Source organism: Rhincodon typus, chromosome 28 (genome assembly GCF_021869965.1).
Source record: "Rhincodon typus isolate 14 chromosome 28, sRhiTyp1.1, whole genome shotgun sequence".
Taxonomy (NCBI): domain Eukaryota; kingdom Metazoa; phylum Chordata; class Chondrichthyes; order Orectolobiformes; family Rhincodontidae; genus Rhincodon; species Rhincodon typus.
In genome coordinates, this window is record NC_063359.1 from 36543368 (window position 1) to 36556271 (window position 12904).

At 40.2% G+C, this 12904-nt stretch overlaps 2 protein-coding genes across 7 annotated transcripts in view; one reads left to right on the forward strand and one right to left on the reverse strand.

Moving 5' to 3' along the window:
• Positions 1-12904, forward strand: part of gpsm1b (G protein signaling modulator 1b) — a 229250-nt gene that overhangs the window by 153646 nt on the left and 62700 nt on the right. The window lies entirely within an intron of this gene.
• Positions 1-12904, reverse strand: part of LOC125486363 — a 75774-nt gene that overhangs the window by 10897 nt on the left and 51973 nt on the right. Inside the window, exon 3 of the mRNA XM_048613495.1 lies at positions 12080-12212. Within this exon, the coding sequence (XP_048469452.1) occupies positions 12080-12212 (133 nt within the window). The remainder of the gene's footprint in view (positions 1-12079; positions 12213-12904) is intronic.

Below are 12904 nucleotides of genomic sequence, written 5' to 3' on the forward strand. Positions count from 1 at the left end.
CTCTGATGTTGCTTGGCCTGCTGTGTTCATCCAGCTCTGCACCTTGTTAAGTCTATAATGGTGATGTTTTCCTTATTGGAAATACGAGAACCATTAACTAATAAGAGCATGACAAAGATGGTGTTTATAGAGTTGCTAACTGTTGGCATAACTGTGCAGATGCTGGGAGGTTTGTTGAACCAGTGGTTATTGAAGTTGGAAAATAATTGAGCAGGGAACCACTCCTTGCAATTTTCCCTCCAAGCCACTCACCATCCTCACCTCAAAATAGTTTGCTGTTCTTTCAGTGCCTCTAGGTCAGAATCCTGCAATTTCCACCAGAACAGCATTGTGGGTCTACCTACAGCACATGGACTGCAGCAGTTCAAGAAGACAGCTCACCACCACCTTCTCAAGGGAAATTAGGCATGGGTAATAAATACTGGCCCAACCAGCAGTCGCCACAAGCTATGGGCAAATTACGAAAAGAGGGCTCTAGACCAAGTGAGAAGAAGGTATATTCTAGAAAAATCAATCACAACATATTATTTTTCTGCCTATAACTAATTACAATTTTCCTCTTGAACAACACATGTACTTTCAGTCACTTTATTAGTTTAATTTGGCACCATGTTTGGCACAACATCATGGGCCGAAGGGCCTGTTCCTGTGCTGCACAGTTCTACGTTCTATTAATGTATTGAGATTATTTGCTAATGCTGGCTTTATAATAGCTAAAAGTAGATAAATGCACAGTATGTGCTTTCATTTGTGATTAATTCTACATCAGGGTAAATTTAACATGAGATGCAAACTTGAGTTCTAAAAATGTTATGAAATTAATGATGACAATACATTGGTTTAATTATGGCCCTAAAACTAACCCTTGCTATTTGAAACTAAATGGAGCATTGAAAAGACAATTCCTTTGTAGAAATCAGTACTGCCTTACAGTTTTAGTTAAAAGTCAGAAGAGTCGAATTGCTGAGAGGTCACTTTGAGACAATGATTTTAGGATTGTGCTATACCCATTTCAATTGCCTTGAAACTGATTAAAACTGTTGAATTAATCTCACTCACAAGATGAACTGTGGGAAGAACAGCCTATGTTATCTGTATGTTACGATCTTACCCTCCAGTTGTTAAACAACACCTGATTTTCTTCATATTCAGGAGAAACTTCATTACCCAGAGTGGTTAGAATTGGCGACTGGCTATCGCATGCTTAATAGGTCAGGCAAATGACAGAGGTGTATTTAAGGGGAAATCTGTGTAACCATTTTGAAGGAAAAATAAATGGATGGGTATGCTGATCGAGTTGGAGTAAGGAAGGTGTTGCAAGGGTCGTGTGAGGTTAAAACACCAAAGTAGAACATGTGGAGTGAATGGCCATTTCTGCGCTATTCCCTAGGCCCACTAAACTTCTTTATTTAGATCCTTCTTGTGACCTTTTTTGTGGAGCTTTCAGTACTTTTTGTGTTTTATACAAATGTAAAAATATCAAGGGAGCTGTTTGCCATGTAAAATTCATCAATGTCTGTTCCTTCGATGTTAGTGGAAGTGTATGAACCAAACAGAAGGTGTAGGATGGTGGCTCATTAGTCAAGGGTTCTAAATGTGAGAGCTTCATAGCTGAGGGTTCTCATATTGTGTGGTTTGATGCCATACATTGAGTTTGGATTCTTTACAAACTGCTGAAGGACAAGGCAAAGTCAAGAACTACCTTCAGGCTTAGATTTCAAAGTAATGTGATTTATTATCCATTGACACTAAAAATGGCTGTACACAGTAATTATAGACATGACAGACTCTGGCTTGTAGTTACATGAGCTAAAGACTAATCTCTATCTTCTTCGTATGTTCGTGTACATGTTGTTCTCTGTCTGGCTTCTTCCAGAGTGCTCCTTCTGTTCTATCCCTGCCCGCTCTCTCCAGTTATACTCCAGGATTTGCAGCTCTATAACATCGTCATAAGGTTGCTCCAGGGTTGCAATACCCTTACACAAACAAAGTTGGGAGCTTTCTAAAAGCTTCAGCAGCTGTTGCTGAAGTACCTCAGTTTGATTTATGAGCCCCATCAAAGTGTCGGTATCATAGCAGGCAGCAGGCAGTTGTAGTACATTTGCGTCATCCTTGTTTTCACATCATGGTGTTTCCCTTCCCTATCTCCCCAGGCGCACAACATTCCAAGATCGTGTCTCTGCAGTTCTGGACTCCCTCCCTAAACTCCTTTCTACCTCTCGTCCATAAAAACATATAAAGTAGGAGCAGGAGTAGGCTATTCAACCCTTTGAGCCTGGTCTGCTCATGACTGATCGTCTAGCTCAATTTCCTGTTCCTGCTTTCACCCCAGACCCCTTGATTCCTTTATCCTGAAGAACTATATCTAAATTCTTCTTGAAAATATCCAATGTTTTCGCCTTGATCATTTTCTGTCACAGAGAATTCCACCACTCTCTTGGTGAAGGACTTTCTCCTCGCCTCACAAATAAATGACCTACCCTATATCCTTAGATTGTGATCCCCAGTTCTGGCTTTCCCGATCATCGGGAGCGTCCTTTCTGCATTTACTCCGTGTAATCCTGTTTGAACTTTATAGGTTTCTATGAGTTTGCCCCTCCTGCCTCATTCTTCTAATCTCTGAATATAGTCCAAACTGATCCAGTCTCTCTTCCTGCGTCAATGCTGCCTGCCATCCCAGGAATCAGTCTGGTCTCAGTTCTCAATCTCAGTCTTTCAAGACTCTCCTTAAATCTGCCAGGTCACCATTGCTGTGCACTCCAGCTGCTAAACAAAATACCAAAGATTTCAGTTGTGTATGTTTTTTAGAAAAGATCCAATTTGAAACAATTTCTTAAAGAATTTCTGGGGTCTGTAAAGGTGATGGACTTTTCACCACTTTATGTAATGCAGCATATACCATTAGTTCTCTTTAATATTTTGATCAGGACAACCAAATTATTGATAAAGAATTTTAAATAATTTCCACCTAGAAAAGTCCTGGTATCTAGCTTGGTACTGGTACCATGTTTAAACGAGCCTCTCTGGGTTGCTGTACTGTAGAATGAGTGGAATTTATTTTTACTGCAATCAATGCACATTAATGACTTCATTTCAAATATTCACGAGCGATAAAGTATGATCTATTGGTGGTGCTGACGCTGCTCCCGCACCTGTGGTATTCACTCATAGGCAGCATAGTTCCTGAATCGCACCTGTGTTTCAGAGCTCAGAGCGCGCACGGGAGTATTTCTATGAACCGTAAATGTCTATACAAAACATAAGGCAACATCTGCTTTAATTGGGATCATGTTAAAAACCAGATGTAAGGAGAGTTAGATTTCATTTTAGACCATTTTGAACTACATGCCAAAGTGAGCAAAACACTTGTTTTTTAGAGCAAAAGACAGCATCTGTTTCACGGTAAGTGTCCTTTTTGCCTTCTGTTGCATTAACATTTCTAGTTATGTAACATGCTATCATTGAAAGATTTTTACTTTCTTACTAATGCCAAGGCGCTAGTTTACTTCTAATTGCTATCGCAGGTTAAAATATTTAATAAGCATAGTGTGTAAAGCATGCTGTATCTGTTTATAGAGATGGACAAGATGAATTTATAGTTTTTATGTGATGATAAATGGAATCAGGGAGAATGAAATGCAGTAAATTTAACCACATAGTATGTCATTTCATTATTGTGCCTCAAGGAAGACAGACTTTTATTTCTGTAGCAACATGCAGAGACTAGGGACCTCCCAAAATGCTTTACAGTCAGTAAAGTATTGGTGAAATGTGATCGCTCATGCAATGAGCAAGGTGTTGAGAAAATAATTCTGCTTGAAACTAACCAGTAGCCTGAATTAAGAGTTACTTGTATATTTACATCAACCTCAATGGAACCTCAATAGATTAGAATTTGAATGAGTTAAGATTATATGATGATGCCGGATGGTAAATGCAGTCCTTTCTTGACTCCGCTCTTTCGACCCCATTCTCTCTGTTTTTGGCTTTCTTACATAATATTACCGAAGGAAATATGATTGAAATACAGTTGCTATAAAGCGCTTTCGGGCATCCTGCGACTACAAAAAATGCTATATCAGTGCAAGTCCTTAAAATTGTACACCGTTCCAACACAAATTCACTTGAGTTCTAACACTCTACTTTTATGATTCTTTTTTAAACTAGATAATAACTGTACCCTCTTATGCCCCATTCCTTTCAATTTTTCCCATCCCTCCCCCCACCCTCACTAAAAAGTAGTTGGAAAACTATGAAAGTAAGTTTTCATTGAGGTAACGGTGCATACTCAGTGTATCTCCTGTGTTTAGAATTTCCTGATATGGTTGTTTCCTTTCCAGGGAGAGGAGGTATTCTTTAAAGCCCTACAGAAATAATATAGCAATTTTAGAATACAGTTTGGAACTCAGCAGTGTTCAAATTTAGCCCAGCATTAAATTTTTAGACCTTCACGAGTTGATAACTCTATTTTTGAGTTTGAGCGGATGTGCTAATTGTGAGCATGTAGTACCTACTTAGAGGTTATCGCCTGCAGGAGTTGACAAGAAGAACACTTCCAGTGACTGCATTGTGAAGCAGTTGAAGTTGTTTCTGGAGCGCAGAACCGGTTTGATAGTTTGAGTTCTTTCCCTGATCCTCTTCATTGATTTCTCACCTTGTTTCGTCCTTGCAAGAGGCTGATGGAGGTCATCAGGTTTTGGAACCTCATTCTCAACAGCCCCAATTGCTTGAAGGTGCCAGAAGTTCTATGTTGTAGACTTGTTTCCAGAATTGGTTCTGCTACATTGCCTAAAACAAACTACTGCCTTTACAGATTGCCAAGTCCATTTCACAGCCACCGGATATATCAAAACAATGGGAATTAAAGTCAATGATGTACAAGTAAAAGAGGATGCCGTGTAATTTATTGATGAGTTTGCATTCAAAGAAAGCATGTTTCCTCTTCTTTGAATGTCTTTCAGAGATGGAGAGAATTTTTGCAGTGGCAACTTGGGTATGATGTAGGTGAATGCAGCATCAAAATGGTACATAATGAATTCCAAAGAAATTAGGAGTGAATTAAATAAGCAGAAAATCGGTGACTTTTAATAAAGTATCGATTGAGTGATAAATCTTGATTGTGTCATTGGGAGGCCCAAGGAGAAAAGACAAGGGGAAAAAACTGGATAAATCCAGCACACAGGCAGTTGACTGAATGGCCCTCTTTTGAGTTCTATTATTCTGTGACATGCCTTTTATGCTTTGATCAGTGCCACCGAATCTTGTAATAGGCAGGGGCTATTTTCCCTGGAGTATCGGAGGCTGAGGGATGACTTCGTAGAAGTTTATAAAATCATAAGGGACATGGTTAGGGTGAATAGCAAAGGTCTTTTCCCCAGTGTAGAGGAGTCCAAAACTAGAGCGGAAAGATTTGAAAGGGACCTGAGGGGGCAACTTTTTCAAGCAGAGTATGGTGTGTGTATGGAAAGAGCTGCCAGAGGAGGTGGTGGAGACTTGTACAACTGCAACATTTTAAAAGGCATCTTGATGGGTATGTGAAAAGGAAGGGTTTAGAGGGATTTGGGCCATTTGCTGGCAAATGGAGCTAGATTAATTTAGGATGCTGGTCTGCATGGATGAGTTGGAATGAAGGGCCTGCTTCCATGCAGTACATCTCTATGACTCTATATCCTTTTTTTTTTGAAATGGCCAGGGTTGTAGCTAATTCTTAACTATAAGTCAGCATCTCTGATGCTGCAGTCAACCTCCAGTATCAATGTAGAATGTGTTTAAATCTCCGGAGTGGGATTTGAACACTGAACCTTCTGACTCAGGCAGGAATGGCACTTTGAACCTGTTTTGCTATAGGCAACAGTAATTTCTTTGGTTATGCAGCCCCAGCATTACATAAGAAAGTTAGTTCGTGGGATGATAAGACATTGAATCTGTTTTCTAGCTTTTAAACTGTCATCCCTGTGACAAATTATAAAAATTGACATTAATGTTGCGTGATCTTACAGTCCATCACTATTATGGAACAGGAAATGGGACAGGATTTTTTTTTTTTGACATATAATTTCTACCTGGTCCTTTCCCTGTTTTTCTGGACTGTGTACACTATGTAGCAGAATATGTGAACAAGGGAGGACTAAGAGACACCATGTGCTGTGTGTTCATAGGATGTGAGCCCCTGCCTTGAACCACAGCAGTCCATATGAGGTAGGTACATCCATAATGATATTAGGGAGTGAATTACATGATTGTAACCCACCAACAACGAAGAAACGGCAGGTAAGTTTCAAATCAGGATGGTGTATGATTTGAAGGGGATCTTGTAGATGTTTTCTTCCGATTCATCTGTGGAATGTGGGTGTTGCTGGCTGCACCAGCATTTATTGCCCATCCCTGCTTGAGGTGGTGGTGGTGAGCTGCCTTCTTGAGCTGCTGCAGTTCAGTCCATAACTTTGTTAGGGAGGGAGTTCTGAGATTTTGCCTTAGTGATGCTGATGGAACAGTGATATCTTTGATGATATTCTCATGTTTCTGTTGCCCTTGCCCCTCTAAGCTCGTGTTTTCCAGTCATACGTCATGGGATTGCAATTTTACTGTCACACTGGTGCAATCGCCGTTCAGCCTGTTTGTTTTTTCTCTACTAGCCTGCTTTGGTGGACTGGTTTTCTGGGAAGGAGGAGGAGTAAGTTAGTTGTGTGTCAACCCCTCACTCTGTCTGAACGTTCACACAACTAACTCTCCCTCTTCTCGTGTGTGCACACTCTTGCTCACACATATTCCCTCCTTTCTGGTTGCAGGGCATTAAGCAAACCCTAGGCAACAAAGGTAGTTAACATGTTGACTGCTTCTCAATTTCCCTTGCAAGTAAACCAGACCAAATTCCTTGACACTTTTCTAATGACTTAAATCTAGCTAGGTGGCATCATGTTTTTTGATTTCTCCTCCTCTGTCTACCTTATCAAAACTGTAGTATTCTTCTGGTGGGTAGGGCGAGTTGGACTGAAGGGTCTGTTTCCATGCTGTATGATGTTATGACTATGACTCTATAGCTGTACTAGCGCAGGACATCTACCTCTGCAGAAGCTTCGCCCGAAGTGCCCAACAAGCGCATGAGAGTTTAATATCTTCCTAAAAGATTGACTGAGTTGCAATGTTTCTGCTTCACATAATGTTCTTTTTGAAACAACTGACCCATTCCGCATTTTATTTCATAGAATATGCCGATTGCTTTTGATGTTCCTTTTGTTTGAAACAACCGCTGCAATGATAAGCTGGCTGCCCTCTGTGTAGATTGTCCATTGTGGAAGAAAATCCCACACTGTGGGATACATTCACATGACAACTTGGTGTGTGGAGATGTGCTAGTTATTTGTCTTTATCTCACTATCAGTCACGAGTAAATTGAAGTACAAACCTAGACACTAATCCTTGACAATAGGCTTAGTCACAGAGTGTAGCATAAGGAATGTCTGCTTCCTATCCACTTCTCTATACTACCCTTCTGTCCCAACTGTCTCTCTTTACAGGTGCCCTCAGTGCTTAATTAAGTAATGTGCTTCAGCTAGATATATATTAATAACATAACTAGCATACTATTAACATGAAGCATCATGCAGGGATGCCTATGTGAGTTATTTTGAAATGTGGTAATTGTTATCACAGAAGTGTTACAGTGCAGGAGGAGACCATTCGGCCCACTGTGCCTGCAATGGCAAGCACCGGTGACGGAGTGTATGGCAATTTCTGCAGCCATTTTGCTACAGAAAGAGTCCACATAGAACACTATGCTTAACAACTGGTTAATCTGCTTCAGATGTTGGTTAAAGCAGAAATGCTGGCCAAGAGACTAGGTTAACTCCCCGTTCAGCTTTTGAAATGCGGTCTTTAAATCTTTAATGTACAGTATAGCTAAATGAGCTATATAGCTTAGTGGCTCACGTTTGGGTGCATGTGGTGTACATGTTTCATGTCTCACCTGAAGGTAGCATCTGTATTACAGAGCTTCCCAAAAGTGGAAGTTGAGATCCCCAAGTGGGTTCGCAGATTGAGATTATGGGATTGCAAGTTGTGAGTCAGCAAAAGCTGCTGTGGAATCAATCTCCATCACCCCAGCCCGACCCCTCTCATTTATTCCCTCTCCTTTTCCCTGTTCTCACAGCCTTCTTCCCTCTGCCTCTGTGCTGTCTGTACTAACCGAGGGGTCCCAACAGGTTTTGAGCTTTAAAGTGGGGAGAAGTTTGGAAAGTGTCGTTGTAATAATTCAGCACACCCAGTCAAGTGCTGAGTTGGTCGCATTAATTGATGTGTTCGAATTTTGGAGCAGGGGAAGCTGTAATGATTCCCTCAGGAAAAGATGTTATGCCAAAAATAAAATTCTTATGAGTTGTTGGCAAGGAGAAGCTTATTTTAAAATGTTGTTACTAGGTGTGATGTGCTCATCATTAAAGGGACACAAGAAATTGCATTGCCTTAGGTAGACGAGAGAGAGAGCAAAAGTGTTTCATCTGTTAGGGAAAATCCAGAACAAGGGGCCATTACCGTAAAACTAAAGCTCGATTGCTCAGGAATAAAGTGAGGAAGCACGTCTTTACACAAAGGGTAGCGAAAATCTGAAACTGCTTCTCCCAAAATACAGTTGAATTTAGGGGTCAATGAAAAGTTGTGAAACTGAGATTTACAGCTGTTCTGAGGGGTCACTGGACCTGAAACATTCAACTCTGCTTTCCCTCCTCAGACACTGCCAGGTCTGCAGGGTTTTTCCCAGCGATTTCTGCTTTGTTTTTGATTTCCCAGCATCCACAGTTCTTGTTTTTTATTCACAGCTTTGTCTTTGGCAGGGGTCATATTAATGTTGAAGCAAAGAATAAAGAAACAACAAACTAGTAGAAGTAGAAGAACAGTGTTAATTTGACCAGGAGCTAAGTCTCTTTCCCACTGACCCTTAACTCAGTGCAACAAACTTCATGCAACAATAGGTTGAATGGTTAGTAATCTGAAGTTGGTGTGTTTTTTAATATTTCCACAGTAGTTCTGGTGGAGATAATTGACAGCAATTTAGGAGCACTCCAATATTTCAGTTTATTAATAGAAGTTGAATTCAGTTACCTACATGAAATACATTGCATTCAAATGCATTCCGTGATACAGAAGCATATCCCTCTGTGATAATTGATCCAAAGTTGCTTTCATTGAAATGGCATTTTATTGATATTGCATAAATCATTTTGCAGCCTGTCCAATCTGTGATAAATATGTGCATAGCAAAGATGTCTGCGCATTCAAAAATAAACAAATTACAAAAGAGGTTTAAAATGTTTGTTTCCCGGATAATCAAAAGATTTTGGGCAGACATACTCTGTATTAATGTAGAGCCTGTGCTAATGGTCTGGTAAAATATTGATGGCTTTTGAAGGTCATTGTCCCATTAAGTTTTCTTGTAGTTTTGCAGAATTGAAATTGTGTACATTTATAAATCTCTCTGGGGATGAAAGACTGAAGGAGTCTATACACTTTAGAGGCAAATCTGTACCATCAGGGGTAATATTTTGCCAGCAGATACTTCAAGGAGGATTTGGTGAGGCTAAGTGAGTGGGCAAAGAGTTCAAATATGATGTTGAGAAACGTGATGTTCTCAGTTTTGTTAGAAAGAACAGAAAAAGACTATTAGACTCTCTCTTGCAAAATAATATCTAGTTAGTCCTACTCTGCTCTTTTCCTACTGCTCTCTGAGTATCTTGTCAATATTCAGCTCTTAGCCAATGTTTCTACTAAAATTCAAATTATCTGCTCATGCAAATTATTGCAACTTTGTTCCCTTTTAAGAATGAGAATTGGACAAACTTTCAGAATATCTGCTGCCCCCGATGCATGAAATATGAGATTCTCGTTGGATCTAAGAACTGCCTTCCAATAGATTCCCCATTGAGCTGCAAAGCTGAATATTCTGATTCACAATAACCAATTTTGTTTCCTGATAACCTGTTCAATTGAACATTGAACTAAATGTAAGTATGCAGGTGCAGCAAGTAACTAAAGCATCTAGTAGAATGTTCTCATAGAATACAAGAAACTGCGTATGCTTGAGATCTGAAACAAAAGCAGAAATTGCTGGAGTCTCTGGACCTGAAATGTTAACTCTGCTGTCTTCCCAAAGATTCTGCCAGACCTGCTAAATTTCTCCAAGGATTTCTGTTTTTGTAGTAGAATGTTCTAACTCATTGCAAAAGGAATTGAATACAAAATACGGAGGGTTATGTTGCAGTCTTACAGGGTACTGGTGAGACTACACCAGTAGTACTGTGTACAGTATTTCTCTCCTTATTTAAGGAAGGATGTTAACGTTTTGGAATATTTCACAGGTTTACTCGACTAGCACCTGGATTACCAGGTGGTGTTCTCATCTGTTTAAAATTCGTGTCATGTTCATGGATCAAATTAATCTCAATTATTCACTTGTGCTATCTCTCCTTTTTTCTCTTTTCTCTCTCTCCCTCTCTCTCTTTTTCACTCAGCTTTTATTCTGTCCTGCTATCCATCATGCTCTTGTTTACCTACCCCTTTCATATCTCTCTGTGCTCCATCTTCACCTATTCAACCCCCTGCCAACTGAAACTTGGTCTTCAGCATAAATACTATTTTTCCTTAGTTGCTAACAGTTCTGATTAACAGTTCGAAATATTCACTCTGTTTTCTTCCCACAAATGCTGCCAGACCTGCTGAGTTTCTCCAGAAATTTTGAGGTTTTGTTTCAGATCTCCAGCATCCTCAGTCCTTTGTTTTATTTATGTGGTTCGTGGTAATTACTGTAAATGTTGACATCCTGTGTTGGTTTCTGCTAGAACAATAAGGGATAGCTTTTTCAGATTTGCTGCCATCAGTCATCCACTGGTCTCTGTTACTGATGGCTACTGGAGAAAGATGCTCACACAGTGTCTTAAGTAGAATAGGTTGTTCTTGATAAATAGATTTTGTTTATTATATGTTGCTTATTAGCTAGTTATGTTATGTTTGAGATACATGAGAGTTCCTTGTGATTATATCTGGCTCAAGTTGAGAAAAACTATATATATGACGGCTAGTGAAACATTCCCATACAGAACAGGTAACAAACATTGATGTGGTTCACACCTCTCAGGAACAGTCCTTCATAGTTCTGACACACCTCTAGGATAGGCGTAACTTGAACCTAGACCATCTGATCCAGAGGCAGAGATACTAACCACTGCACCACAAGAGCCCCTAAACAGTCCTTTATAAATTATTTTTTAATCAACCTGTTCAGACATGGTATTGCACAAGGTAGGACTTGAACCCATGCCTCCTGGCTCAGAGTTAGGAACACTACCACTGTGCCATAATAGCCTTTGAACAGTTATTTACATGCTGTTGCGTCCATGTTATGTCACGATATCAGTGAACCTCCTTCAGGTACTAATTGCCTTATACTACATTGATTAATGTCTAATTTAACTTTCTCCAGCTGCAACATTGTCAGTTGTGGAATAGCAGATCCCTTATTGTCTGACAATTCTCCGGGCTCTGAGTAGACTCTCCGAATGAAAGATGTTGATGTTGCTAACAACCATAATGTGATTTTTTTAAAAACCGAGTTGCTGCTTGGATCAGCGTGAGTTTTCTGGGCTGTGGTAGAACAGAGGCTCTTTTGTCGCCACTGGCTTGCTCTCCTGGCCAGTTCGGACAAGCTTCTGACTCCTTTGCTACATACCCTCTCGGTATTTTTGCCTCCCTTTCCTTAGCAACACCAAAAAACAAGTATTTCAAATCTCTAAGGTATTTCTACCAGCTTCCTAGAGTGCATTGATGCATCGTTGGGGGAGCAGGGGTGCAGGAGTTCCAACACTCAGGAACATTGATGTAAGTTGATTCCTTGGAAATTCAATTTGAAATTCAGGAACATCCCAAAATGTGGTAAGAGTGTGGTGCACCATGACTGATGCAACTGGCAAAGATGTATTTAATGGTAAGCTGGTTAGGTCTGATGGAGAAAGCACAAGTTTCGATATCTCATAAGAGTGTGATGAAGGGAATGCTGGCCTGGAGTGGTTACAGCACAGAAGAGGCCCTTTACCTTGTTATATTTGTGCGGCTCTGCGTGAGCTGCGCACTTAGTCCCACTTCCCTGCCTTTTCCTTGTTCGCTCTGTAACTCTGCAACCTGGTAGAGCAGACCCTGATGCAGTTCTGCAGATCTTGGCATTTAAGCTATAAAGTAAACAAAAGGGAGTTACTGAAACAGGCATTTTCCACTTGGAACTTAACCCTGTCAGAGCTAAACTGACCTGCAGCCAACAAACTGCACAGTAGTTGTGTAAAAGCAAGATCAACATCAGATTTGAAATTAGAGAAGTCTGTTCAGCAGTCTAATAACAGCAGGGAACCTGTTGGTGTGTGTGTTCAAGCTTCTGTATCTTCTGCCTGATGGAAGAGTTTTGAAGAGAGCGTTCCCAGCAGTCAATTTAATTTCTGTTTGTAGGAGCTTGCATTTCCTACATTACCTTGTTCTGGTTTAATGGAAACATTAAGGGCTAACGCAGTGAAGTGCCCATCAAAAAAAAACTCAGCATTGTACTATTAATGGCAGCTTCTACTCACTTACTCCGATAATCCTCAACTCCTTCAGTTGTTTAGGATTGTGCTTGGAATAAAATTTGGATCACTGTTCTTCAAAGTACTTCTTAAATTACTCATTGCCTTATTGTGTTAATCCATTGAACTTGAAAGAGGGTCATTGATTCTTGCCATGGATCATACTGCCATTGTTCTTCACCACACAATGCACTGCACAATCAACCTGTATAATACTGACAGGCTATAAATGGAAATTGTTGTGTGAATGTAGTCCAGGTACAAATGGGCACAGTGGATAATGGATAAGTTCCTGTCCCTTCCATCCT